Source organism: Bombina bombina, chromosome 5 (assembly GCF_027579735.1).
Source record: "Bombina bombina isolate aBomBom1 chromosome 5, aBomBom1.pri, whole genome shotgun sequence".
Lineage (NCBI taxonomy): Eukaryota > Metazoa > Chordata > Amphibia > Anura > Bombinatoridae > Bombina > Bombina bombina.
In genome coordinates this window covers 669034275-669059468 of record NC_069503.1, presented here as the reverse complement: position 1 = coordinate 669059468, position 25194 = coordinate 669034275, and the positions used below count along the sequence as shown (strand labels likewise).

At 37.7% G+C, this 25194-nt stretch overlaps 1 protein-coding gene across 1 annotated transcript in view; it reads right to left on the bottom strand.

The window, feature by feature from the left end:
• C5H5orf22 (chromosome 5 C5orf22 homolog) overlaps positions 1–25194 on the bottom strand; it is a 111443-nt gene that overhangs the window by 58382 nt on the left and 27867 nt on the right. The window contains exon 5 of the mRNA XM_053714617.1: positions 17501–17563. Within this exon, the coding sequence (XP_053570592.1) occupies positions 17501–17563 (63 nt within the window). The remainder of the gene's footprint in view (positions 1–17500; positions 17564–25194) is intronic.

Sequence of the window (25194 nt, the reverse complement as noted above, 5' to 3'; positions counted from 1 at the left end):
GAATCTCTGTACTCCTCAATTCCGCATGAAGTAGGTCTGGCAGCTGCCAGATACTGCTTGGAATTCAGGGGACATGAATCTCAGCAGTGGAGGCTCCTCCATATGTGCCCAGCCGCACATGAACCCCCAGCCAAAAGAAGAAAAAAAATTCTGAATAAAATATAATTTTTCCAATAGCCCCCCTATTGGAAAAATTATATTTAATTTCTACCCCAAAAAAGTAAAAGCCAAACTGTTTTTTTTTAAACAAAAAAAATAAAACATTTTTAACTTTTTTTTTTATTTAACCGCACGTGCGGTAAGGTAAAGCCTACATGCCTTTCGTATACTCCTATTGCATTTTCCTGCAGACGCTACTCCCAGCCTCCACTCCATCCCTATGCAGGCTTAATCGCACAGTTCAGCCTGTGCAAGTGAGGTGGTGCTAAACCTAACGGTCCGGATACGTCATCACTCCAGTCACGTGATGACGCTTGACGAGGCTCCTCCCCTCAACGGCGTGAAAATTCACTGTGGCGGGATAGTCCTGAGGTGAGATTTCACAGTGCAATTCTGCTCTGATCAGCCCAGCTCCCAGCCTGTCACTCCTGCTGCTGATCCCTCAACTCCCAGCACCAGCTCCCTTCACAGCAGCAGATTTAAACACACACTGTCTCCTTATTTTTCTTTATTATTTTTTAACCCCTTTCTAATGCTAGGCATTTATCAACAGGTTTGTATATTATTTATTGGTGATGCATTTTAGGGATATTTACAATGGTCACCACCTCAACTATGGACTTTTCTTTTATTTGAAAAAAAGTATGTTGGCATGAGCTAGTTTAGATTACACATCATGTGGTTTACAAAGCTTAAGACACTTCCTGCTTTGTTAAATTTCTCAGAAATAACAAATTATGAAAACACTGTGTGCATGTATGTGTATCTATATACACTGTATATAAAATGTATATGTGTGTATGTACAGTGTATATATATATATATATATATATATATATATATATATATATATATATAATGTATACAATTTGTGTGTGTGTATATATATTGTGAACCCCCATTTGAATAACCCACGAGCCGCCACTGAATCTCAGCAACATACAGAGCTGGCTTTGAAATTCCTGGACTTTGTTTTAAAAAAGAACATTTTCATTTGATGGAAAATTCTATCAGCAAATCAGGGGCACAGCCATGGGCGCCACATGTGCGCCCACCTATGCTTGTTTACATCTTGGCCTCTGGGAACTACGAGAAGTGTTTCAAGGTATGTCAGAGTGGTTGGACGCAGATGTGGTCCTATGGCAGCGCTATGTGGATGACATCCTCATTTTATGGGATGGCAGTGTAGAAGAAGTGGAGATCTTTGTGGCAGAATTAAATACAAATTCCTATAACTTTTTTTGACTCACCAAGTAAGTAAAGAATCTATAACATTTTTAGATTTAAAAATTAAAAAAATATAATGGAGCAATACATACTGAAGTATACCTTAAAGATACAGCCACTAACAGTTTACTCCATCATCTAAATAATTTAAAGGACGGAATGCCAGTGGGACAGTTTCTATGTCTTACACGAAACTGTTCCACTGAAGCCGCTTTTGACAAGCAGATGAGCTAGCATGTTGATTTAGAAAAAGGTCATACTCTAATAGAAGTATAAAAAAGGCCTGCGTGAGAGCACGTACTACAAATAGACAAAATATGCTTTATGGTGCAAAATGTAAAGAAAAGAGTGAAGCAGAAATGGTGCGTCTAATAACCACTTATAATTGTCATTGGGGGAAGATACAGCACATAATGCAAAAACATTGGCACATTTTGCACACTGATAAAGTGTTAAGTCAGTTCTTCTCTCCCAACCCCTTGTTAACTGCAAAAATAGCAGTAAGCCTTAGGGACAGCCTAGTACACTCTGAATTTGAAAGAAGAATGTCCCCCGGAAACTGTCTGAGTAGCCTGCAACAGAGAGTAGGGTGTCACCCATGTGGCAAGTGCACCTATTTCAGTAACATACAGAAAACCGAAACTTTTGGTACTAATCCACACAAAACGTTTAAAATTAGACAATGGATAACTTGCAACACATCAGGGGTCATTTATTTGTTATATTGTTCTTGTCCAAAATATTATCGGCAAAACTGGGAGGGAACTCAAAGATAGAGTTAAAGAGCATAGAAATGACATCAAGCAAAAAGATACTGACAGGCCGGTAGCTAGGCATTTTGCTGAATGTCATGATGCAAAATACACGTGCTTAAAAGTGATAGGTATTGAATATCCTAAACAAAAAAGAAGAGGTGGTGGTAATTATGATAAAGTTCTTTTCCAACAAGAAACAAAATGGATGTACAGGTTGCAGACATTAACCCCAAATGGGCTAAATGAAAAAATAGAGTATGCTTGTTTTTTGTAACAAATAACAATATACACTGAAAAAGTGATAATTTACTCAAAACTTTTGATAGTATATGTCTTGTTTCTCCATATTTGAAATATTGTATAAAATGAATTGTATTATCATCTGATAAGAAATTGTCATGTGAATAATATACAGTTTGTAATAATGACAAAGTGAGTGACAAAATAGATGGTTTGTTGATATGCTGTTGCCTTTTTCAAATTATAGTTCCACACTATCCAAGTATAATAAGGTTGTAAATAGTCACCAATAGAATGTAATATAGCTTTAAGAAGGCTCAAGCAGGATCCCTATGGACCCTATAAAAGAGCCGTTTAGGCTCATTGACCGATATCTGGCGGAGTCCTGGCCATCCCCTGAGTGAGAGGGGCGAAACGCATCATCTGGCAAAACACATATGGTGTTAGTTTGGGAAAGACCACAAATCCATAAGCAGCTGTGCTTTTAAACTGGAGGGTAACATAAATGTAACTATTGCAACTCACCTGGATACTCTACACTGGATTGCAACTTTGTTGGCGTACATTAAGCTGTTGTTTGGGACGACTTGATGTTTTAAAGTTAAGCAGCATATGTGCTAACATGATGGTGAGATTCCTCTAATACTGGTTGATTGGATCAGATAAAAGGTACTTTTTGCAAGTGGCATTAAGCTTGTTATGATAAGATCCTCTGCTTCAGAGTATAATTCCTTGGAAATGATCTGTATCTAACTTGCCTAAACATAGGTATTGGAAGGGGATGTTTCACTTTCGTTCATGTTCTGCCCTGTTATTTATTTGGTGAGTGTTTTGGCACTAAGTGCTCCTAAATCTGCTGCATCAAACTTTTCAGCTCAATTAGCTGGGAAGCGTGCAATTAGCACTAAGGGCTTCCACATAACAGTGAACAGCAATTGAATCTGGTTATTTGTGTTCTTTATTGAATGTATATGATGTGAATTTTTGCAATAAATGTTCCTATATATAAATTGGTGGTTCTTATCTTTGTTCTCAAAATAAATACAAGTTTGTTTAAAAATTGCATTGGTGCGGCCTTGTCATTCTTTGACATTTGTATATATATAATTTGTCCTTTCTTTAACTTGTGCATAATATATATATATTTTTTTATATAACTTCTTTATTGATATTTAACATGAAATGTAACATACAATATTTTTTCAAGTGGTATACAAATACAAGAAGGATAGGTCATATCAGCCACAGTGACAAAAAAAATATATAATCATACCTGTTACTTCACAGATAAACTTAAACAGAACATTTTTAAGAGATGAAAAAATGACAAATGTCCTCTTCAATACTTAGAGGCCACTCTTGGGTCTCAATAGACTAGTTCAGTAATATACAAATAGAGGAGCAAAATTAATATATTAAAGGATTACTTTCTGTTATAATTTTTAAGCTAAACAACTAACATATTAAAGTTAATAAACATTAATTAAAACCTACTGACCTATATTTTCTCCAAAACGAAGATTCATAACGTTCTAAAAGTTATATCTTTTATTCGCCGATGTCACGTTATCCTGCCCACTATTTTCAGCACTGCATGTTCAAAATACTTAAACCAATAACTTTGTGTTTAAAGCGCCATTTTGAAACCTAGGTATTGTAAACGGATTGGTACAGAGCAAAGGATACCCACGGAGTGGGTTTGGAAAACAATTAAATTTGCAGACAAGATTTCTGATATACAGTAGAGATATGTTAATGAAATGCTATTGATAAAAAGCGTATTTGGGGTAGTTAGTTAGTAACAGGCATAGAAAATATTTACTTACAATGGCCCTTTAAGATAGTATTACATAGAAATATACTTTATATAATGCTGTGGTTAAATCAATAAAGGGTGCTTAATGATAGTGTTTAAATCACCATTTTATTAGCGTAATATGCTACCAATATCATGCCGCTAGAAATGATTCAGAAAAGACATGACTAGTGTATATGTATTCTCTGGATCTTTCATGTGCATAGATTAACACTAAAAGAGCTTATAGTATAGATAAGATATGTATAGCTATTATTAAGAGCATGTTATGTCTAGATTGTTGTCGGGCATAAATGGTCCAGGTTACTATGGTATGAACATGTTAAATACTGAGATCATTAATAGCACCCAAAATCTCAGAAAGTCATGTGGCCCTTTATCTTGTAAAAGAGAAAAAAACAGGCTCTAAGATTAATATATTAAAATAGACAGTATATAAAGTAGCTCACAGTGCACCAGATATTGACGCGGTGAGATTAAAAGTACAACAGCATATAACATATATAAAGAGATATTCGCCTAAAGGTGTTAACACCGACTACTATATCTTATATGAGAGCGTAAACTATATATTATCTTAATAAACAATAAACACAAATATACAGTGGCCATATATAAATAAAAACAACCATGCGTCAATTGGAATATATATTGTAGATCTTGAATGTCGAATACTGTAAACATAAATTTATGCTTACAATATTAGTTCTGGATAATAAAATTATTGGATTAACTGTAAGCTTGTGTTCATAATATTGGTTCTATATAGTAGTTAGTGATATATATATATATATATATATATATATATATATATATATATATAAAGTTCTTGGATTAACTGTGGTTTTATTGCGAGAGAAACCGCTCTTTATGTATCCGGGTAAAATAAATAAAATGCTTGGATACTTTAATAAGTGGGATAAGTTCAACCGGGCAGTGAACACGACCCAGAGGACACCGATTATCGAATTGGGGTAGAAAGATTAGGAAGCTTTCTAAAGCAGTGTATGGCTGATTTCCACCAAAGGAGCCTAGGGTGCAATATATGTAAGTATTATAGGGAAGCTGTTATTAAAATAATAGAATATAAGTAAATTCGTAGAAAACCTGATCCTACCAATGTGTGACAAGTATCTCATGTACCCGTTACAAAGGTAATCAATTATAGATAATTACTTGGATAAAAAATAAATTGGTGGGGAGTAGTGATGATAAACCATAAACATCAACTGAGACAGTGTGTAATAGACTCAAACCATGTGACTTCTAAGTATAATGACGTACACTTTATGATTTCGAATAAACTAAGTCCTAGTACATCAGAACTTCAATTTGGCTATTGTAATGACATCCATAACTATATCAATAAGTGAATTCGGAAAATATATATATAAAATGGGCAAAATAAACTGAATATTGAGAATGAGCCATCATAGGCTAAATACATTTTTATATGCCATGTTGATGCCATGCTGCCCCGGCCGCTGACAGCATGCCATCATTATATAAAGAGCTTGGGAGGTAATGATAATAGTAGACATAAGAAAAACAACAAGGTTACACTACCCCACCACAGACAAATCAATAGCATGGCACGAATTCTAAATATATTATAGACGTATAACAGTTGAGAAGTCTGAATGTTGCAAATTGAACAGGAACAATGATTATAAAATACTTGTACTAGTCCCAATAGTCATTTTAAAATATCAGAAGTGTAGACTTAATTTAGCCTTCATATATACTGTGAGTAGTAAAGTTAGGCAGAGTGATAACCATTGTGACTTGCAAATAATCTTGTGCCAAGCAAAGCACAACACACTCATTCAACTGTAATATCACCCGACTCCAACTTTGATGTTCTGTGTCATCTGAGGCAGTTCTGATCGCCATGGAGATGTATGTGTATGGGGAGAGTAACCGCAGTTGTTACCACTACTAGTGTCCGTAATTGTCAGCTGTTGGGAGTCTGGGCTTAAGGCAATACTCCTGCATCTAAACAGGGCCCATATCGATCTTGTGCCTCTGCCAGGAACTGTGGAGTCTGTCTCCAGTGAGGGCTCAGTGTATTCTAGAACTCTATAAATCGCACTCACCAGATTTCTCCATCCCATCTGTGTGGATCTCATCAGTCAGTGCCGTTGCTTAAAAGTATAAGGTGTCTTCAAGGTATAGGTCTTGTCTCGTGATATTTCTCTGCAACGTAGTAATATTGGGTGTTATCCCCACACACATATTGCTCTGGTCCAGCGGGGCCACATGGGGTGACTTCTCACTCTTAAAGGGACACTGTACCCAAATTATTTCTTTCGTGCTTCAGATAGAGCATGACATTTTAAGCAACTTTCTAATTTACTCATGTTATCAAATTTTCTTCATTCTCTTGGTATCTTTATTTGAAATGCAAAAATGTAAGTTTAGATGCCGGCCCATTTTTGGTGAACAACCTGGGTTGTGCTTGCTGATTGGTGGATAAATTCATTCACCAATAAAAAAGTGCTGTCCAGAGTACTGAACCCAAAACAAGCTTAGATGCCTTATTTTTCAAATAAAGATAGCACGAGAACGAAGAAAAATGATAATAGGAGTAAATTAGAAAGTTGCTTAAAATTGCATGTTCTTTCTGAATTACAAAAGAAACATTTTGGGTACAGTGTCCCTTTAAGCTTGTATGCGCTTGTTTCGCTCCATGCTGTAGAAATGCTTTCCATTAGGTTTTTCAAAAGTTGGTTTAGCAGGTGCATCACAGCGATAAGCAGAGCTCAATCACATGTCTCCATGTTATATTTTAATTAATTCTCTTCGATCCTGGAAAAGTTTAGTAGCTTGAGTTAAAAAATGTTGGTACACACGGTGTCAGCTATTGATACAAGCCAAAGAGCATCTTGCCGGGGGGTATCTCACATGGCTGGTGTTGGAGGCCACAACTGTCAACCGACTCTGAAGACAGCAGGAATCTCAGTAAAATTGGGCTCAATAGGTAGGTGCTCTCTAGTAGATTTCAGTACTATCAGTTTCTATCTCGGATGCTGCTTTTAGATAGCGATATTGTAGATGATACTGAAATGCTGGAGCAGCTTGCAGAAGTGCGACTGATCATGGCTGCTGCCCGGAAGTTCTCCCTTGTGCATAATATATTGTTCAATGGCTGCATGCACATTGCATATACTTTTTGAATATTAAAACATGTTTTGAGTGCCACGCAAACATAAAATTTACATATAAAAAGAATGTGCATGTTTTGATAATGGAAGTATATTGGAAAGTTTTTTTTTATATTGCATGCTTTATCTCAATCATGACCTTTAATTTTGATTTTAGGGGTCCTTTAAGTTTACAAGGTGCTAACAAATCATGACTAGGTTACAGAATGTATACAGGCCCAGAAGAGCAGCTGCAGACTTAATTGTAGATTTAAGTCAATGACAAAATATGCTATAGAATTTTGAACAATCGTAGCTGGAACCAGCTGAAAGTTGGGAGCACTTAAGGCTGTCAATTTGGAAAGACAGTCTGAGCGGGAAAGAGCAAGAAAATAAAAAAGACCAAGGATACATCTGGTACCTCGCTTTTCTACACCTTCCATGGAGCCTTCTAATACGGTACCTCTGAAGAGCCTACAGAAGTTGGCTACAATCGACTCTCTTAGGCTAAGTAGCAGAAATTTAGGACTTTGTCTGTACTGTGGTTTAAATGGACATTTACTCAGAGATTGCCCACCATGACTGGGAAAAGCCAGGGCATGACTTTGGTTGGAGGCACACAAAAAAGCCTCATGTCAAAATTAACCACTTAAGATGAAGATCTTTTCTCTTTCTTCTTCTACAGCTTAGTATTGGGGAGAAAAATATTTTGGCCCTCATTGATTGCTAGAATATTTATGGATCAACCTTTGAGAGCAAACACTTTAAGTGTCCAACCATTAGGTACCAGCCTCAATGATATTCAAAAAGCTCCTAAATGCACTACAGGTGAGCTACACTCTATAATCCTGACCTTTGTTCTAGTCTCAGGTGGAAGCAGTGGATGTGTTGACACTTCCTTGGTGTTATCAACCTGCTTATATTTTCCCACCTTTAGTTCTTCTTCCAAGAGTGATCTCCAAAATCATCATGGAGCAATCGTTTGTGCTGCTGGTGCCTCCAGCATGGCCTCACAAGTTTTGGAATGCGGATCTTGTTTGGATGTCCAGTTGCCAACCTTGGCCACTTCCATTAAGGCCGGACCTTCTGTCTCAAGGTCCGTTTTTCCATTAGGATCTCAAATCATTAAATTTGAAGGTATGGAAATTGAATGCTTAGTGCTTAGTCATAGAGGTTTCTCTGACTCTGTGATTAATACTATGTTACAAGCTCGTAAATCTGTTTCTAGACAGATTTAGTATCGAGTTTGGAAGACTTACATTTCATGGTGTTCCTCATAAATTCTTTTGGCCTTCTTTTAGAATTCCAAGAATTTTACAGTTTCTTCAGGATGGTTTGGATAAAGGTTTGTCTGCAAGTTCCTTGAAGGGACAAATCTCTGCTCTTTCTGTTTTATTTCACAGAAAGATTGCTAAGCTCCCTGATATTCACTGATTTGTTCAGGCTTTGGTTTGTATCAAGCCTGTCATTAAATCAATCTCTCTTAATTTGGTTTTGAAGGCATTACATGCTCCTCTATTTGAGCCTATGCATTCTTTGGATATTAAAATACTTTCTTGGAAAGTGTTGTTTCTATTGGCCATCTCTTCTGCTAGAAGAGTTTCTGAATTATCTGCTCTCTCTTGTGAATCTCCTTTTCTGATTTTTCATCAGGATAAGGCAGTTTTGCGGACTTCATTTAAATTCTTACCTAAGGTTGTGAATTCTAATAACATTAATAGAGAAATTGTTGTCCCTTCCTTGTGTCCTAATCCTAAGAATTCTTTGAAGAGATCCTTACATTCTTTGGATGTGGTGAGAGCTTTGAAATATGTTGAAGCTACTAAAGATTTCAGGAAGACTTTTAGTCTATTTGTTATCTTTTCTGGTTCTAGGAAAGGTCAGAAGGCTTATGCCGTTTCCTTGGCATTGTGGTTAAAGCTTTTGATTCTTCAAGCTTATTTGGAGTCGGCTCAAGCCCCGCCTCAGAGAATTAGAGCTCATTCTACTAGATCAGTCTCCACTTCGTGGGCTTTTAGGAATGAAGCTTCAGTTGATCAGATTTGCAAAGCAGCAACCTGGTCTTCTTTGCATACATTTACTAAATTCTACGGTTTTGATGTATTTGCTTCTTCGGAAGCAGTTTTTGGTAGAAACGTTTTTCAGACAGCTGTTTTAGTTTGATTCTTCTGCTTATGTTTTAAGTTTTTCCTTTCATTTATGAGAATAAACTTATATTTTGGGTTGTGGATTAATTTTCTTCAGCAAAAAATGGCTGTTTTTATTTTATCCCTCCCTCTCTAGTGACTCTTGCGTGGAGTTCCACATCTTGGGTATTGCTATCCCATATGTCACTAGCTCATGGACTCTTGCCAATTACATGAAAGAAAACATAATTTATGTAAGAACTTACCTGATAAATTCATTTCTTTCATATTGGCAAGAGTCCATGAGGCCCACCCTTTTTATGGTGGTTATGATTTTTTTGTATAAAGCACAATTATTTCCAAATTCCTTTGTTGATGCTTTTTACTCCTTTCTTTAATCACCCCAATACTTGGCTATTCGTTAAACTGAATTGTGGGTGAGGGGTGCATTTATAGGCATTTTGAGGTTTGGGAAACGTTGCCCCTCCTGGTAGGATTGTATATCCCATACGTCATTAGCTCATGGACTCTTGCCAATATGAAAGAAATTAATTTATCAGGTAAGTTCTTACATAAATTATGTTTTTTCTTCCAGTTTAACTATGCCATGTCCTATATACCGGTTTCTAAAAACAAGAAGGCTGATGCAATCTCCACACAATTTTGTACAACTGAACAAGGTTCTGAATGATTAAACTTCATTATTCCTCAAGAATCAACTGCTCTCTTCTTACAAACTATGCTACAAAAAAATAGCTCAGATTCAGATTCCTAACAATCTTTCTGCTTCAAAGAAAACCCTCTTTTTTTTTTTAAATATAATTTTAATTGATTTTCATAAGTAGATAGAAATTAATATGAGTACAGGGATATGTACACAAAATAATCTTACAACATAAATTATTCCAATGATAGGATTTAAGATTATATATTAATGATGTTAAGTAGTACAATAATACATTGGATAATGTTAAGGGTGTATTCGTTAATTGCAACAGAGATCTTATCATGGCACATGAAGAAAAAAAAAGAATAATTTTATTAAAAAAAATTAGAACACAATAGAAATAATAAAGTAATTCTCCCCTCCATTCTCTCCCACCGTCAATAATTCTGTATATCCGGTGTTTCCTGCCTGTAGAATCCAGTATCCTAGCCAAGTATCTGAAAAATTACCCGCATAGATGTTTTGTTGGACATAAACAGAATTAATAAACAGGTTAACTAATTGAATTTCAGTACTATTTAGAAATGTTTTAATTACCCATATCCATTTATTTAAAAAAAGTTTCAACTGGCGACTATTAGAGTTCTGTATATTATATTGTTCCAAGGTAAATTATGTGTTCAAAGATTTCTTAAAATCTGTAAACTTTGGAGCCTGAGCAGCCTTCCATGTCCTTTATATGAGGTTGCGAGCCAATAACAATATTGTGTTAATTAACTTGTAGTTATTACAGTTTGTTGAATATTTAACTAAAATAATAAATAAAAAGATATGCTGTGGGGTTGCCACATACCCTAATTTCAGAACACTATTCAACCAAAAGTTTTTTCTACACCAGAATCGTGTAATTTTAGGACATGACCAGAAACAGTGGTACATGTCTGCACACTCTGTACTATACCTTGTACAATAACCCTCTTTGTACAAAAATCTCTATGTCAAGAAATTCTACAGTGGGCCAATGACAATTATCAGGACTTTCTGCTGTAAAGTTACTACCTCTCGTTTTGTGGACTAAAATGCCCACTGACATTAAAGATTATGTAGCACTTGCCATAAATGTGCTACCAACAAAGTCTCTCCTACCCTACCTACTGGTCTACCGTACACCAGGTTGGATTTGATTTATTCAAATTGATTTAAATCACTAGTCAGTAAGGTCAATTTAAATCTATTTAAATAATGATTTTCATTTCTAGAGTAACTTTTAAAATTATTTTCCAGTTATATTAGAGTATTACTGATTTATTTATATGCAATTAAATATACCTAGATAGATAATTGAAAATAATGAAATTACTGGGAGGTGAACTATCTTCTGTTCAACTTTTCAGCTGTACTTTATTGATTGCCTTAATAATAACAGTTTAAATAGTATTATTTAACTAAAGAAAAATAACCATTTCCTTAATAATAACAGGTTAAATAGTTTTAACTAAATCAATAACCTATTTCATTTTTAATGCGTGTTCCTCCCTCCTCACACTTAAGTCCTTGTACAGATCTATTCAATGATCTTTTTGAGACTTAGTATGGGTTGATTCCGTGTACTTAGATTTGCAGGTGACCAATGTTATTAAATGAAGATTAAACTCAAATTTACGACTTAAATGATTCAGAAAGAATTTGCAATTTTTAACAATTTTCCAATTTACTTCTCTTATTTAGTTTGCTTCATTCTATTAGCAACCATTTTTGAAAAGCATACATAGGTAGGCTTAGAAGCAATGCACTACTGTGAGCTCGCTGCTTGTCATGGTCTTACCGTACGTGTTCAGTTAGGCCTCAGTAGAGCATTGCTCTCCTTCAACAAAAGGATACCAAGAGACTGAAGCAGATTTGATAATAGAAGTAAATCTGAAAATTGTATGCTCTCTATTTAATTTCATGATTATGTCCCTTTAAGGTCTATTTCTCAACTCTGTGTGTTTACTTTACAACATTTTTGCTGTGAAGAAGGAGCATGTTTTTTTTTCTGCATACACAAATAAACAATTTTGAAAACTACAAAACCAATATGTGATATCTTCAAGATAGAAAAATGTACCAAAATAATCTGACAGAAACCTGTGGGAAAGCATGACACTGGGGATGGATTAATGGAATTCATTTCCAAAAAAAACATTACAGCCATGAATATACAGCATCTTGCTATATAATTAAAAACAAATCAATATTTCAGGATGAATAACCTTTAGAATATAATGTATCTTAAAAATAAACTATTTTAGATAGATTTTTGCTAAAAAAGCATTTTATTTAAAAAAAAAATGTAATTTTTTTATTTTTTTTATTTTATCTACCATGACTTACAAATTTACAAGTTTGAAAACAACCTTGGACTGACATGTCTATGGATTTTATCCTAGAATTGCCTGCATCTAAGGGCAACAAAGTTATATAGGTTGTCATCACTCCTCTCTCGTCTACTATCAGCTAAGCAACTGTCTAGATTGTTTATTGCACACATTGCTCATCTGCCCATTGACAATGTATCTTAAAGAGGATCCCAATTCACAACTCACTTTGAAATGCTATTTGCCACAATTTGGGTACCACCATTTCCATGTCTTACTCTTATCATCAACAGTCAAATGTACAAACAGACAAATCAAAGCTAGAAGTGATATATACACCATTACCCATGTACTATATAAAATAACTGCTAATGTTAATGCTTCCATTTTTGTCTTGCGTGCCTTATTCTTCTATCCACACTTTTCCTCCTGATATTTAACTAGATCCTATAGTGGTTAATGGTGAGCCAGAATATGAAATGGTTAAAATCCTGGACTGTAAATGGTCAGGGTTGAGGGCTTTTTTTCCCCCTAGACCAGAAAGGTTACCCTATTATGGAACGGTGTGGGTTTCTGCTGGAGAACCTCATGCTCCTTCTCGGGTCACTGCTTTTCATAGTGCTCACCCAGAAAACCTTGAGGACCTTAAGGGGGGACCCCTCTGCTATACTGCTCCCTGGTAACATGCTTTTCGCCTTTGCTTCTGTTTCTAGATGCATCATGATTAGCAATCACCACTATACTAAAGTGACACATCTGTAACATCATCATGCCTTGATTTTTTCTGCATTCTAGCCTTTTGAGCTTGGGGATTCAAAATGTGTAATTTGCATTTGGAAGCTGTCAATGCAAATAAAGCAGGTCATCATTAGGTTGAAAAAACAAAACAACCCCATTAGAGAGATAGCAGAAACATTAGGTGTATACTTAAAAAGGAGTAATACACTGCTGAGCTTAACAACACCAAAAGGCCTGAATGACAATGGAATCCAACTGTGGTGGATGACCAAAAAATTATTTCTTTTAAGAAAAACTCATTTACAACATCTAGTCATAACAGAAACAATCTCTAGGAGGTAGGTGTATCATTGTTAACAACTACAATCAATAAAATACTTCATAAAAATTAATATAGAGGTTTTACCACAAAGTGTAAATCATTGGTAAGTCTCAAGAATAGGAAGACCAGATAAGACTTTGCCATAAAACATAAAAAAAAAAACCCTGACCAGTTTTGGAGCAATATTCTTTGGACAGCTGTATGGAGAAGGGAAGGAAGGGCTCACTGATCTGAAGCATACCACATCATCTGTGAAACATGGTGGAGGTAGTGTTGTGGCATTAGCGTGTATAGATGATTGGCTGCTAATGGAACTGGGTCTGTGACTGCTGACAGAAGCAGCAGGATTAATTCTGAATCAAAGTGTATAGGGCTATACTATCTGCTCAGATTCAGACAAATGCTGCAAAACTAATAGGACAGTGCTGCACAGTAAATATGGCCATAGACCCAAAACATACTGCAAAAGCAATGAAAAATTCTCAAGGCAAAGAAATGGAATACTCTTGAATGGCGAAGTCACTCCCCTTTAATTGATCCATTTACCTGCTGGTGTGTATTAAATAGATGATTTTACCCATGGTACCCCTACCTATACTGAAAGTTTCTGTACTTAAGTATAAGCTGTGTAAACATCAGAAACAAATTATACTTATACTTCCAGTGGGGGATAGGAGAGATAAGTAATAGCATGTTAATTACCTATTGTTCTCTCTAAGGCACTGATATTCAAAAGCTTGCCGGCATGGAGAGAAATCGTGCAACATCTTTGGGATTTTTTTTTAGACCTTATATTGTAATGTAGGAGTTCACATCAAGGACCCTGCATAATGAGATAAATCAAATAAAATAGGGAAAAGTATGCTCTTTTTACACATAAAGTATATATTTTTCCACTTAAAATTGAACTTTTACTAGTTAAAAAGGCAGCATAAATAGAAATTGTATCTAGTGTGCCAGAAAAATAGTTAAAAACACAACTCTGGAACTGTGACTTGTATGAAGTACTTCAATGTTGCTGATTTTAGCTAGTTTATCACATATGAGGAAAAAGGGAAAAATCAACGATATTAGGTACATATAAGAGCCTCTATTTAGGAACTGTGTCCTGTATTGCCCTATATTAGGGCAGATAAGACACTTTTTTTTTTTACACTAAATATGCTATAAATCCCTTCCCCATCCTTCCCACAATATGTCCCAAATGTTACAACAAATGTTACAACAAATACAATTATCAATTGATTGATAACAGTTACAAAGTTGTGTTTTTAACTATTTTTCTGGCACACTAGATACAACTTCTATTTCTGCTGCCTTTTTAACTATAACTAGTAAAAGTTCAATTTTAAGTGGAAAAATATAAACTTTATGTGTAGAAAGAGCATACTTTTCCCTATTCTCTCAATAGGGTTTTTTTCTTTGATTTAAATGTTGTAATATGCTCTAAACACACTCCCAGCCAGTTACCTCTTTCTATAATATAGACAACAAGGTCAGCTGGGAGCCAATAGCATGTTTGCCTTTTCCAGCAAATCTGGGATCACCTCCCTTTGTTTTGTTATAATGAGATAAATATCTTTCAAACTAAAGTTTGTATTTCTAACATTTTTAGGGACCTCTCTTAGCGCAGTGCTCGACAAATATGTTAAAAATCTAGGATCCAACCCAAAATATATGAAAAAAGTATTTTTTTCATTGTGTATATGTATACACACATACTGTACATCTACACATACACACACACAACACATATATACACACACACATCCACACAGACATGCACATATATATATATATATATATATACACACATACACACATACATATACACACACACACATCCACACATGGAATGCATTGGTTTAAACGGAGCCTGCTGCAAAACTTTAAGAACAAGGTTAAGACTCCAAGGAGGAGTAACAGATTCAAACACAGGTTTGATTCTGAACAAGGCCTGACAAAAAGATTGAACATCTGGTACAACCGCCAGATGCTTATGTAACAGAATAGATAAAGCAGAAATCTGACCTTTCAGAGAACTGACTGACAATCCTTTCTCCAAACCTTCCTGGAGAAAAACCATAATTCTAGGAATTCTGACCCTTCTCCAAGAGTAGCCCTTAGATTCACACCAATAAAGGTATTTACGCCATACCTTATGGTCAATTTTTCAAGTAACAGGCTTGCGAGCCTGGATCATGGTCTCAATGACCGACTCAGAAAAAACAAGAACTTAGCAAATATTAGCGCAAGCTAAGATTAGATTAAGATACTGTATATACAGAGTAGCAATGAGATTATTTACTTGAAAATCAGCATTTAGTGTGGTGCAGATGAGGTGAGGTAGAGTAGAATCAACTCAGTAGATTATACAGATGTATAGTTAGTGCTGGAGGATGGAAATGTGAGCCCTGGTTTAGAGTTTTTGAGGGGAAAAAGCAAAGGGCATATCAAATAATAAAAATAGAGAGATGTGTTTGGGCATAAAACAATTCGTGCTATACAGTTATGGTAGGCAGCTTGCTCACCCATATATGATTAAGCATTCCCCAAGTGCCTCCAGAACTGTGTCAGTTAAAAGAAACAGCAAGATGGCCATCATTAAAAACATGTGAAGGAAGGTGTCGCACATTACAGCCCACAGTAGCGGCTGCAACAGTTAATTAGCAGCATGCGGTTGTTGAGCACTTGCCGGGCAGCCGGGGCAGCAAAGACAACACACGTGGGAGTGAGATTGTGAGAACCGAGCTGTGGTAGCAGCCAGCATTACAGAAATGGGTGGCTGCAGATCATCACCACGGCTGTACATCAGGACACACTGTCCTGCGAACTGGTCCACTGGCAGTAATGGGATACAGTTACACATAATGAGCAGTATCACAAGCAAGTACGCTAACAAGCTTTGCAGCGCTACGCAAGCCTAAAATCACCACCACCACACCCCTTGTGCTTGTGTGGCATAACAAGAATCCAGCAGCACTGAGCTAAATTTAGGGTACGGCTGGCCGGCACCCTTAGTGGGAGCACCCATGGGTGTCTTGGGCTAAAACCAGGGCACCAGGGCCTAAACTTAAAGTGCCAGTGGCGTCCTGGCGTCTGGGATTGTCGAGCCCTGTCTTAACGGCAAACTTCTGAATATCAGGTCCTAAGTATTGGGTTTTGGTAAACAGACAGATATGATATAAAGAAGTATATGTGATAAAATAAATAGATCCAATGCCCCTGCAAGCTTATTACATTTTTATGTGTTGCGAAAGAACAAAACCAGCAATTTCATATAGAAAAATACACCTAAAGAAGCAATTACCCCCTACATTTTATATTCTGCAGTTTGTATAACAAGTCATTGTAAATACATTAAGGGAAAAACAATTTTACAGTACACTGTCCCTTTAAGACAGCTTCAGTAAAGGCCTGGAAAAGCATCACTAGAGATGAAACCCAGAACTTGGTGATGTCCAGATTAATGGGTGAACTATATTTGAATATATATGCTGCAATTATTAATAGGTTCATACAACCCCTGAATTAAATGCACTTCAATCACATCTTATTTGTTTTATTTAAAATCCATTGTGGTGTAGTAAAAGACTATGAAAATTGTGCCAAAGTCAACGTACTTATGGACCTAACTTTGAATGTGTGTAAGAATTAGGATATGATGAAGAGGTGCAAGTGTTTTGTGCAGTAATGGGAATTCATTTTTGAATGGGGCTAACGGAGAGAAGACACTTGTGCAATGACAAATGCGGGCAACTCATGCAATGTGTGACAGACAGTTTCCTGAAAACATGTTTACCTGGCATTTGTTAAGCGGTGCCTATCGTATCTGCTTGCAGTTCAGCAGATATGTAACAGCTGTTTACAAACAGACATGCACAAGCCTTTATGATGATTGCAAATTATAGGACACAAAATTACACAACATAACCAATGTATTACTTTACCTCCAAAGAATCAGAATTTGGCTTTTTGAAACTGTAGAGCTCTTGCAATATTTTGTATTCATCCTGATAAAAACACATTTGTTACTGATTAGTCATGATAATTTTCTTATGTAACTCATGCACATAAAGTACATGGCCTCTAGTTATCAAGCAGTCGACTTTCTTGCATTCGACGGCACCAACACGTTCGCCTAAGATCGTCGCTGCAGACCTGAATACGTTCTCCAAAATTATCAAAAAAGCTGTCAAAAAGCCGCGCACCAAGTACGGTGCGATGAGCAGCGGACTGTTGATAACTAACAGTCATCGATCTTGCTGCTCTTCGGCTTTTTCGCAGCTTTCTTGCTATACGGTCACTAAGCACCCACACTATACTATACTGTTTTACCCCCTAAACCGCCGCTCCCAGAGCCCCCCGCAACTAAATAAAGTTATTAACCCCTAAACCTCCGCTCCCGGTCCCCGCCGCAACTCTAATAAACGTATTAACCCCTAATCCGCCACTCCCGGACCCCGCCGCCACCTACATTATACCTATTAACCACTAATCTGCTGATAAATTGTTTAACCCCTAAACCGCCGCTCCCGGAGCCCACTGCCACCTACATTATATTTATTAACCCCTAATCTGCCCCCCCCCCTACACCGCCGCCACTATAATAAACATATTAACCCCTAAACCTAAGTCTAACCCTAACACCTTCACTAACTTAAATATAATTTAAAATAATCAAAATAAAATTACTACAATTAAATAAATTATTCCTATTTAAAACTAAATACTTACCTGTAAAATAAACCATAAGATAGCTACAATATAACTAATAGTTACATTGTAGCTATCTTAGGGTTTATGTTTATTTTACAGGCAAGTTTGTATTTATTTTAACTAGGTACAATAGTTATTAAATAGTTATTACCTATTTAATAACTACCTAGCTAAAATAAATACAAAAAGTACTTGTAAAATAAATCCTAACCTAAGTTTCAATTACACCTAACACTACACTATCATTAAAATAATTAAATAAAATAACTACAATTAAATACAATTAACTAAAGTACAAAAAAACCCCAAATACTATATTACAGAAAATAAAAAAATAATTACAAGAATTTTTAACTAATTACACCTAATCTAATCCCCCTAATAAAATAAAAAAGCCCCCAAAATATTAAAAATCCCTACCCTATACTAAATTACAAATAGCCCTTAAAAGGGCCTTTTGCGGGGTATTGCCCCAAAGTAATCAGCTCTTTTACCTGTAAAAATAAATACAATACATCCCCCAACATTAAAACCCACCACCCACACACCCAACCCTACTCTAAAACTCACCCAATCCCCCCTTAATAAAACCTAACACTAACCCCTTGAAGATCACCCTACCTTGAGCCGTCTTCACCCACCCGGGCACAAGTGGACCTCCAGAGGGGCAGAAGTCTTCATCCGATCCGGGCAGCAGAGGACCTCCAGACGGGCAGAAGACTTCATCCAGGCGGCATCTTCTATCTTCATCCATCCGTAGCGGAGCGGGTCCATCTTCAAGCCAGCCGACAAGGAGCATCCTCTTCTTCCGACGAATGAAGGTTCCTGTAAATTACGTCATCCAAGATGGCGTCCCTTGAATTCCGATTGGCTGATAGGAAAAATCCTATTGGCTGATGCAATCAGCCAATAGGATTGAAGTTCAATCCTATTGACTGATTCAATCAGCCAATAGGATTGAGCTTGCATTCTATTGGCTGATTGGAACAGCCAATAGAATGCAAGCTCAATTCTATTGGCTGATTGCATCAGCCAATAGGATTTTCCTACCTTAATTCCGATTGGCTGATAGAATCCTATCAGCCAATCAGAATTCAAGGGACGCCATCTTGGATGATGTCATTTAAAGGAACCTTCATTCGTCGGGAGTCGTCGGAAGAAGAGGATGCTCCGCGTCAGCTGGCTTGAAGATGGACCCGCTCCGGATGGATGAAGATAGAAGATGCCGCCTGGATGAAGCCTTCTGCCCGTCTGGAGGTCCTCTTCTGCCAGGATCGGATGAAGACTTCTGCCCCTCTGGAGGTCCACTTGTGCCTGGCTAGGTGAAGACGTCTCAAGGTAGGGTGATCTTCAAGGGGGTTAGTGTTTTTTATTTTTTTTGTTAGTGGTTTTATTAAGGGGGGATTGGGTGGGTTTTAGAGTAGGGTTGGGTGTGTGGGTGGTGGGTTTTAATGATGGGGGTTGGTATTGTACTTTTTTTACAGGTAGAAGAGCTGATTACTTTGGGGTAATGCCCCGCAAAAGGCCCTTTTAAGGGCTATTTGAAATTTAGTATAGGGTAGGGATTTTTATTATTTTGGGGGGCTTTTTTATTTTATTAGGGGGATTAGATTAGGTGTAATTAGTTTAAAATTCTTGTAATTATTTTTTTATTTTCTGTAATTAAGTGTTTGTTATTTTTTGTACTTTAGTTAATTTTATTTAATTGTAATTAGTTTTATTTAATTGTAGTTAATTTAATTAATTATTTTAATGATCGTGTAGTGTTAGGTGTAATTGTAACTTAGGTTAGGTTTTATTTTACAGGTAAATTTGTATTTATTTTAGCTAGGTAGTTATTAAATAGTTAATAACTATTTAATAACTATTCTACCTATTTAAAATAAATACAAACTTGCCTGTAAAATAAAAAAAAATCCTAAGATAGCTACAATGTAAATATTAGTTATATTGTAGCTATCTTAGGGTTTAATTTTACAGGTAAGTATTTAGTTTTAAATAGGAATAATTTAGTTAATTATAGTAATATTTATTTAGAGTTATTTAAATCCTATTTAAGTTAGGGGTGTGTGTTAGGGTTAGACTTAGGTTTAGGGGTTAATATGTTTATAATAGTGGCGGCAGTGTAGGGGGGGCAGATTAGGGGTTAATAAATATAATGTAGGTGGCGGTGGGCTCCGGGAGCGGCAGTTTAGGGGTTAATCAATTTATTTAGTTACAGCAGGGTCCGGGATCGGCAGGATAAGGGTTAATAACTTTATGTAGGTGGCGGCGGGGTCCGGGAGCGGCGGCTTATGGGTTAATACATTTATTAGAGTTGGGGCGGGGTCCGGGAGCGGCGGTTTAGGGGTTAATAGGTATAATGTAGGTGGCGGCGGCAGATTAGGGGTGTTTAGACTTGGGGTACATGTTAGGGTGTTAGGTGTAGACGTTCCCATAGGAATCAATGGGATATCGGGCAGCAGCGAACATGAACTTTCGCTGCTGTCAGACTCCCATTGATTCCTATGGCATCCGCCGCCTCCAGGGCGGCGGATTGAAAACCAGGTACGCTGGGCCGGAAAAGTGGCGAGCGTACCTGGTAGTTCTTTGATAACTTCCAAAAGTATTCGTATTGTGGCGAACTTGTGTACGGAACATCTGGAGTGACGTAACCATCGATCTGTGTCAGACTGAGTCCGGCGGATCGTATGTTACGTCACTAAATTCTACTTTTGCCGGTCTCTAGGGTTTGATAACTACGGCGAATCAGGCTTGCCAACGTATTTGCGGTTGACAGCTTGATAAATAGAGGCCCGTGAATCAAAAGAAACAAAAAATAATAATGTAGAATATACATGTTCAGTTGTGAAAATAATAATAATAAAAAACAACATTTACCCAAAAAAACAATTATTTTCTTAAAATGGCTTGAGATCGTCAAATATGTTAAGCAGCTACCACCAACCTAAAACAAAATGTATGCTTACCTGATAAATTTCTTTTTTTTCCGGATATGGAGAGTCCACTACGTCATTCAACCGAAGGGAAATGGAAAAAGCAATAACACAAAGGTGTAGAGGTGCCTGAGGCTTAGTAAAAAATAACTGTCCTAATAAAGGGTGGGGTTGTGGACTCTCCATATCCGGAAAGAAATTTATCAGGTAAGCATAAATTTTGTTTTCTTTCCTAAGATATGGAGAGTCCACAATGTCATTCAATTACTAGTGGGAACCACTACCCAAGCTAGAGGACACAGAATGAATAGGGCTGGAGAAGAAGACAGGCAGACCTAAGCAGAAGGCAACACCGCTTGAAGAACCTTTCTCCCAAAAGAGGCCCCAGCCGAGGAAAAGTATCAAATTTATAAAATTTCTAAAAAGTGTGCAGAGAGGACCAAGTTGCAGCTTTGCAATTCTATTCCACAGAAGCTTAATTTTTGAAAGCCCAAGAAGAGAAGACAGCCCTCGTGGAATGAGCCGTAATTCTCTAAGGAGGCTGCTGACCAGCAGTCTCATAAGCAAAACGAATCATACTTCTCAACCAAAAAGAATGAGAAGTTGCAGTAGCCTTCTGACCTTTACGCTTTCCCGAGAAATAAATAAAAAGGACAGAAGACTGGCCTGTAAATAGAATTTTAGAGCACACACAACATCCAAGTTGTGCAACAGACGCTCCTTATGAGAAGAAGGATTGGGACAGAGGGTAAGAACAATTTCCTGATTAATATTTCTAATCAAAACCACCTTATCCACATGAAAGATAAGATAAGGTGAATCACACTGCAAAGCCGAAAGTTCCAAAACTCTCAGAGCAGAAGAGATAGCAACAAGAAACAAAACCTTCCAAGATAACAACTTAATATCTTTGGAATGCATTGGCTCAAACAGAGCTTGCTGCAAAACTTTAAGAACAAGGTTAAGACTCCAAGGAGAAGTAACAGATTTAAACACAGGCTTGATTCTGACCAAGGCCTGACAAAAGGATTGAAATTCTGGTACAACCGCCAGATGCTTATGTAACAGAATAGATAAAGCAGAAATCTAGCCTTTCAGAGAAATGACTGATCTTTCTGGAGAAAAGACAAAATTCTAGGAATCCTGACCCTACTCCAAGACTAGCCCTTAGATTCACACCAATAAAGGGTATTTACGCCATACCTTATGGTAAATTTTTAGAGTAACTGGCTTGCGAGCCTGGATCATGGTCTCAATGACCACGCTTAGACAGAACTAAATTTTCAATCTCCAAGCAGTCAGCTTCAGAGAAACGAGATTTGGATGGAGGAATGGACCCTGAGTTAGAAGGTCCTTCCTCAGAGGCAACCTCCAAAGTGGCAGAGATGACATCACTAGATCTGCATACCAGATCCTGCGAGGCCAAGCAGGAGCTATTAGAAAAACTTACGCTCTCTAATAACTCGTGGAAGGAGAGCAAACGGCGGAAACAGATAAGCTAGACAGAACACCCAAGGAACTGCCAGAGCATCTATCAAAGCTACCTTTGGATCTCTTGACCTTGAACCGTACCTTGGAAGCTGGGCGTTCTGCTGAGACGCCATAAGATCCAACTCCGGTACCCCCCATTTGAGGGTTAACCTGGAGAACACCTCTGGATGGAGAGCCTACTCCCCAGGATGAAATGACTGTCTGCTCAGGAAATCCGCTTCCCAGTTGTCCACTTCAAAAATATGGATGGCAGATAGACAATAATTGTCAGCTTCCGCCCACTGAATAATCCGAGCCACCTCCTACAAGGTTAAGGAACTCAGAGTTCCTCCCTGGTGGTTGATGTAAGCCACTGAGGTGATGTTGTCTGACTGGAATCTGATAAACTGGGCTAAAGACAACTGAGGCCAAGACATCAGAGCATTGTAAATCGCTCTTAACTCCAAGATGTTTATGGGGAGAGCAGATTCCTCCCAAGTCCAAAGTCCCTGTGCCTTTAACAAGTCCCAGACTGCTCCCCAGCCTAGCAGGCTGGAATCCATGGTCACAATCACCCAGTAAGGTCTCCGGAAACATGTGCCCTGAGACAGATGCTCCTGAGAAAACCACCACTGAAGAAAGTCTCTGATGGCCGAACAGTAGACTGTAGAGAGAGACAAGAGGAGAGAATTTTGGATGTTCTGATCTCCGTCAGAACATTTTTCATAGATAAGGGAATCTACTATGGTCCCTAAAAAAAACACTTGTAGCTGGAACAAGGGATCTCTATCACAGATTCACTTTCCATCTGTGGGAACATAGAAAAGACAACAAGATCTCTGTATGAGAGCTTGCTTGTTGAATAGATGGCGCCTGAACCAATATGTCGTCCAGGTAGGGCACCACTGCAATTCTTCGAGACCTGATCACTGCCAAAAGAGCCCCCAGAACCTTTCAGAAAATTCTAGGAGCTGTGGCAAGGCCAAACAGAAGAGCCACAAACTGAAAGTGATTGTCTAGAAAGGTGAATCTCAGGAATTTGTGATAATCCTTGTGGATAGGAACATGAAGATACGCATCCTTCAGATCTATGGTTGTCATGAACTGACCCTCTTAGACCAAGGGAAGAATGGAAAGAATGGTTTACATTTTGAAGGATGGTACCCTGAGAAACTTGCTGAGGCACTTTACGTCTAAAATGGGTCAAAAAGCTCCCTCTTTTTTGGGAACCACCAACAGATTTGAATATAATCTTAGACCCTGTTCCTTTATTGGAACAATCACTCCCAGACAAAAAAGATCCTGAACATAGTTCAAGAATGCCTCTCTTTTTAACTGATCTGCAGATAATCTTGAGAGGTGAACTCTGCCCCTGGGAGGAAGGGATTTGAATTCTATCTTGTAACCCTGAGATACTTTGCCCACAGCCCAAGGTTCTGAGACATCATGTAACCACACCTGACAAAACAGGGAAAGTCTGCCCCCCACTTGATCCGATCGTGGACCGGGGGCCGAGCCTTCATGCTGACTTAGAGTCAGCTGCGGGTTTCTTAGATTGATTCTCTTTGCTCCAAGACTGACTGGGTCTCCAATAAGACTTGGATTGCTCCTGCTTGGAAGCAGAAGAGGAAGACTTCTGACCTTTGAAGTTACGAAAGGAAAGACAATTACTCTGACGTCCTTTAAGTTTGTTCTTCTTGTCTTGTGGGAGAAAAGATCCCTTTTCACCCGTAACATCAGAAATAATATCAGCCAGGCCAGGTCCAAACAAAGTCTTACCCTTGTAAGGAAGTGCCAGAATCTTTGACTTGGAGGTAACAATAGGGGTTGTAGTTCTCTTAGCCAAAGTAGAAATAGCCCCTTCTACTTTAGGCACCGTGCGCCATGAATCTATAATGGAATCAGCAACAGGAAACATCTTTTTAAAGACTGAAGATGGGTAAAAAGGTATCCCTGGCTTCTCCCATTCCTGTGCAATAATATCCGTCACATGGTCTGAAACAGGAAACACTTCCATAGAGGAAGGAACATCATAGTATTTATTAAGCTTACTAGATTTTTTAGGGTTAACCATGACAGGAGAGTCGGAGTCGTCCAGAGTAGCCAAAACCTCCTTTAACAAAACACGAAGGTGTTCAAGATTAAACCTGACGTTAACTTCTTCAACTTCAGACAAAGGATTTACACTGTCAGAATCTGAGATTTCACCCTCAGAAGCTACCGAGATAACGTCCTCACCAGGGTTATGAGGGAAATCAACCCGCATAGCAGCAGCTGAAACAGACACCTTACTATCTGATAAATGTTTAGTTTTCCTCTTGCGCTTTACAAATACAGGAAAAGCAGATAATGCTGCAGATACCGCAGAAGAAATCTGTGCAGCAAAATCTGCAGGCAAATAAACTCCACCATGAGCTTGAGAGGAACCTGTTCACCGGCGGGTAAGGCGGATGGCGCCATCGCAGGTTTCTCCTCGGCTGTGACCACGCCTAGTGTTTTGTCTGCGCCTGTTGGGGCAC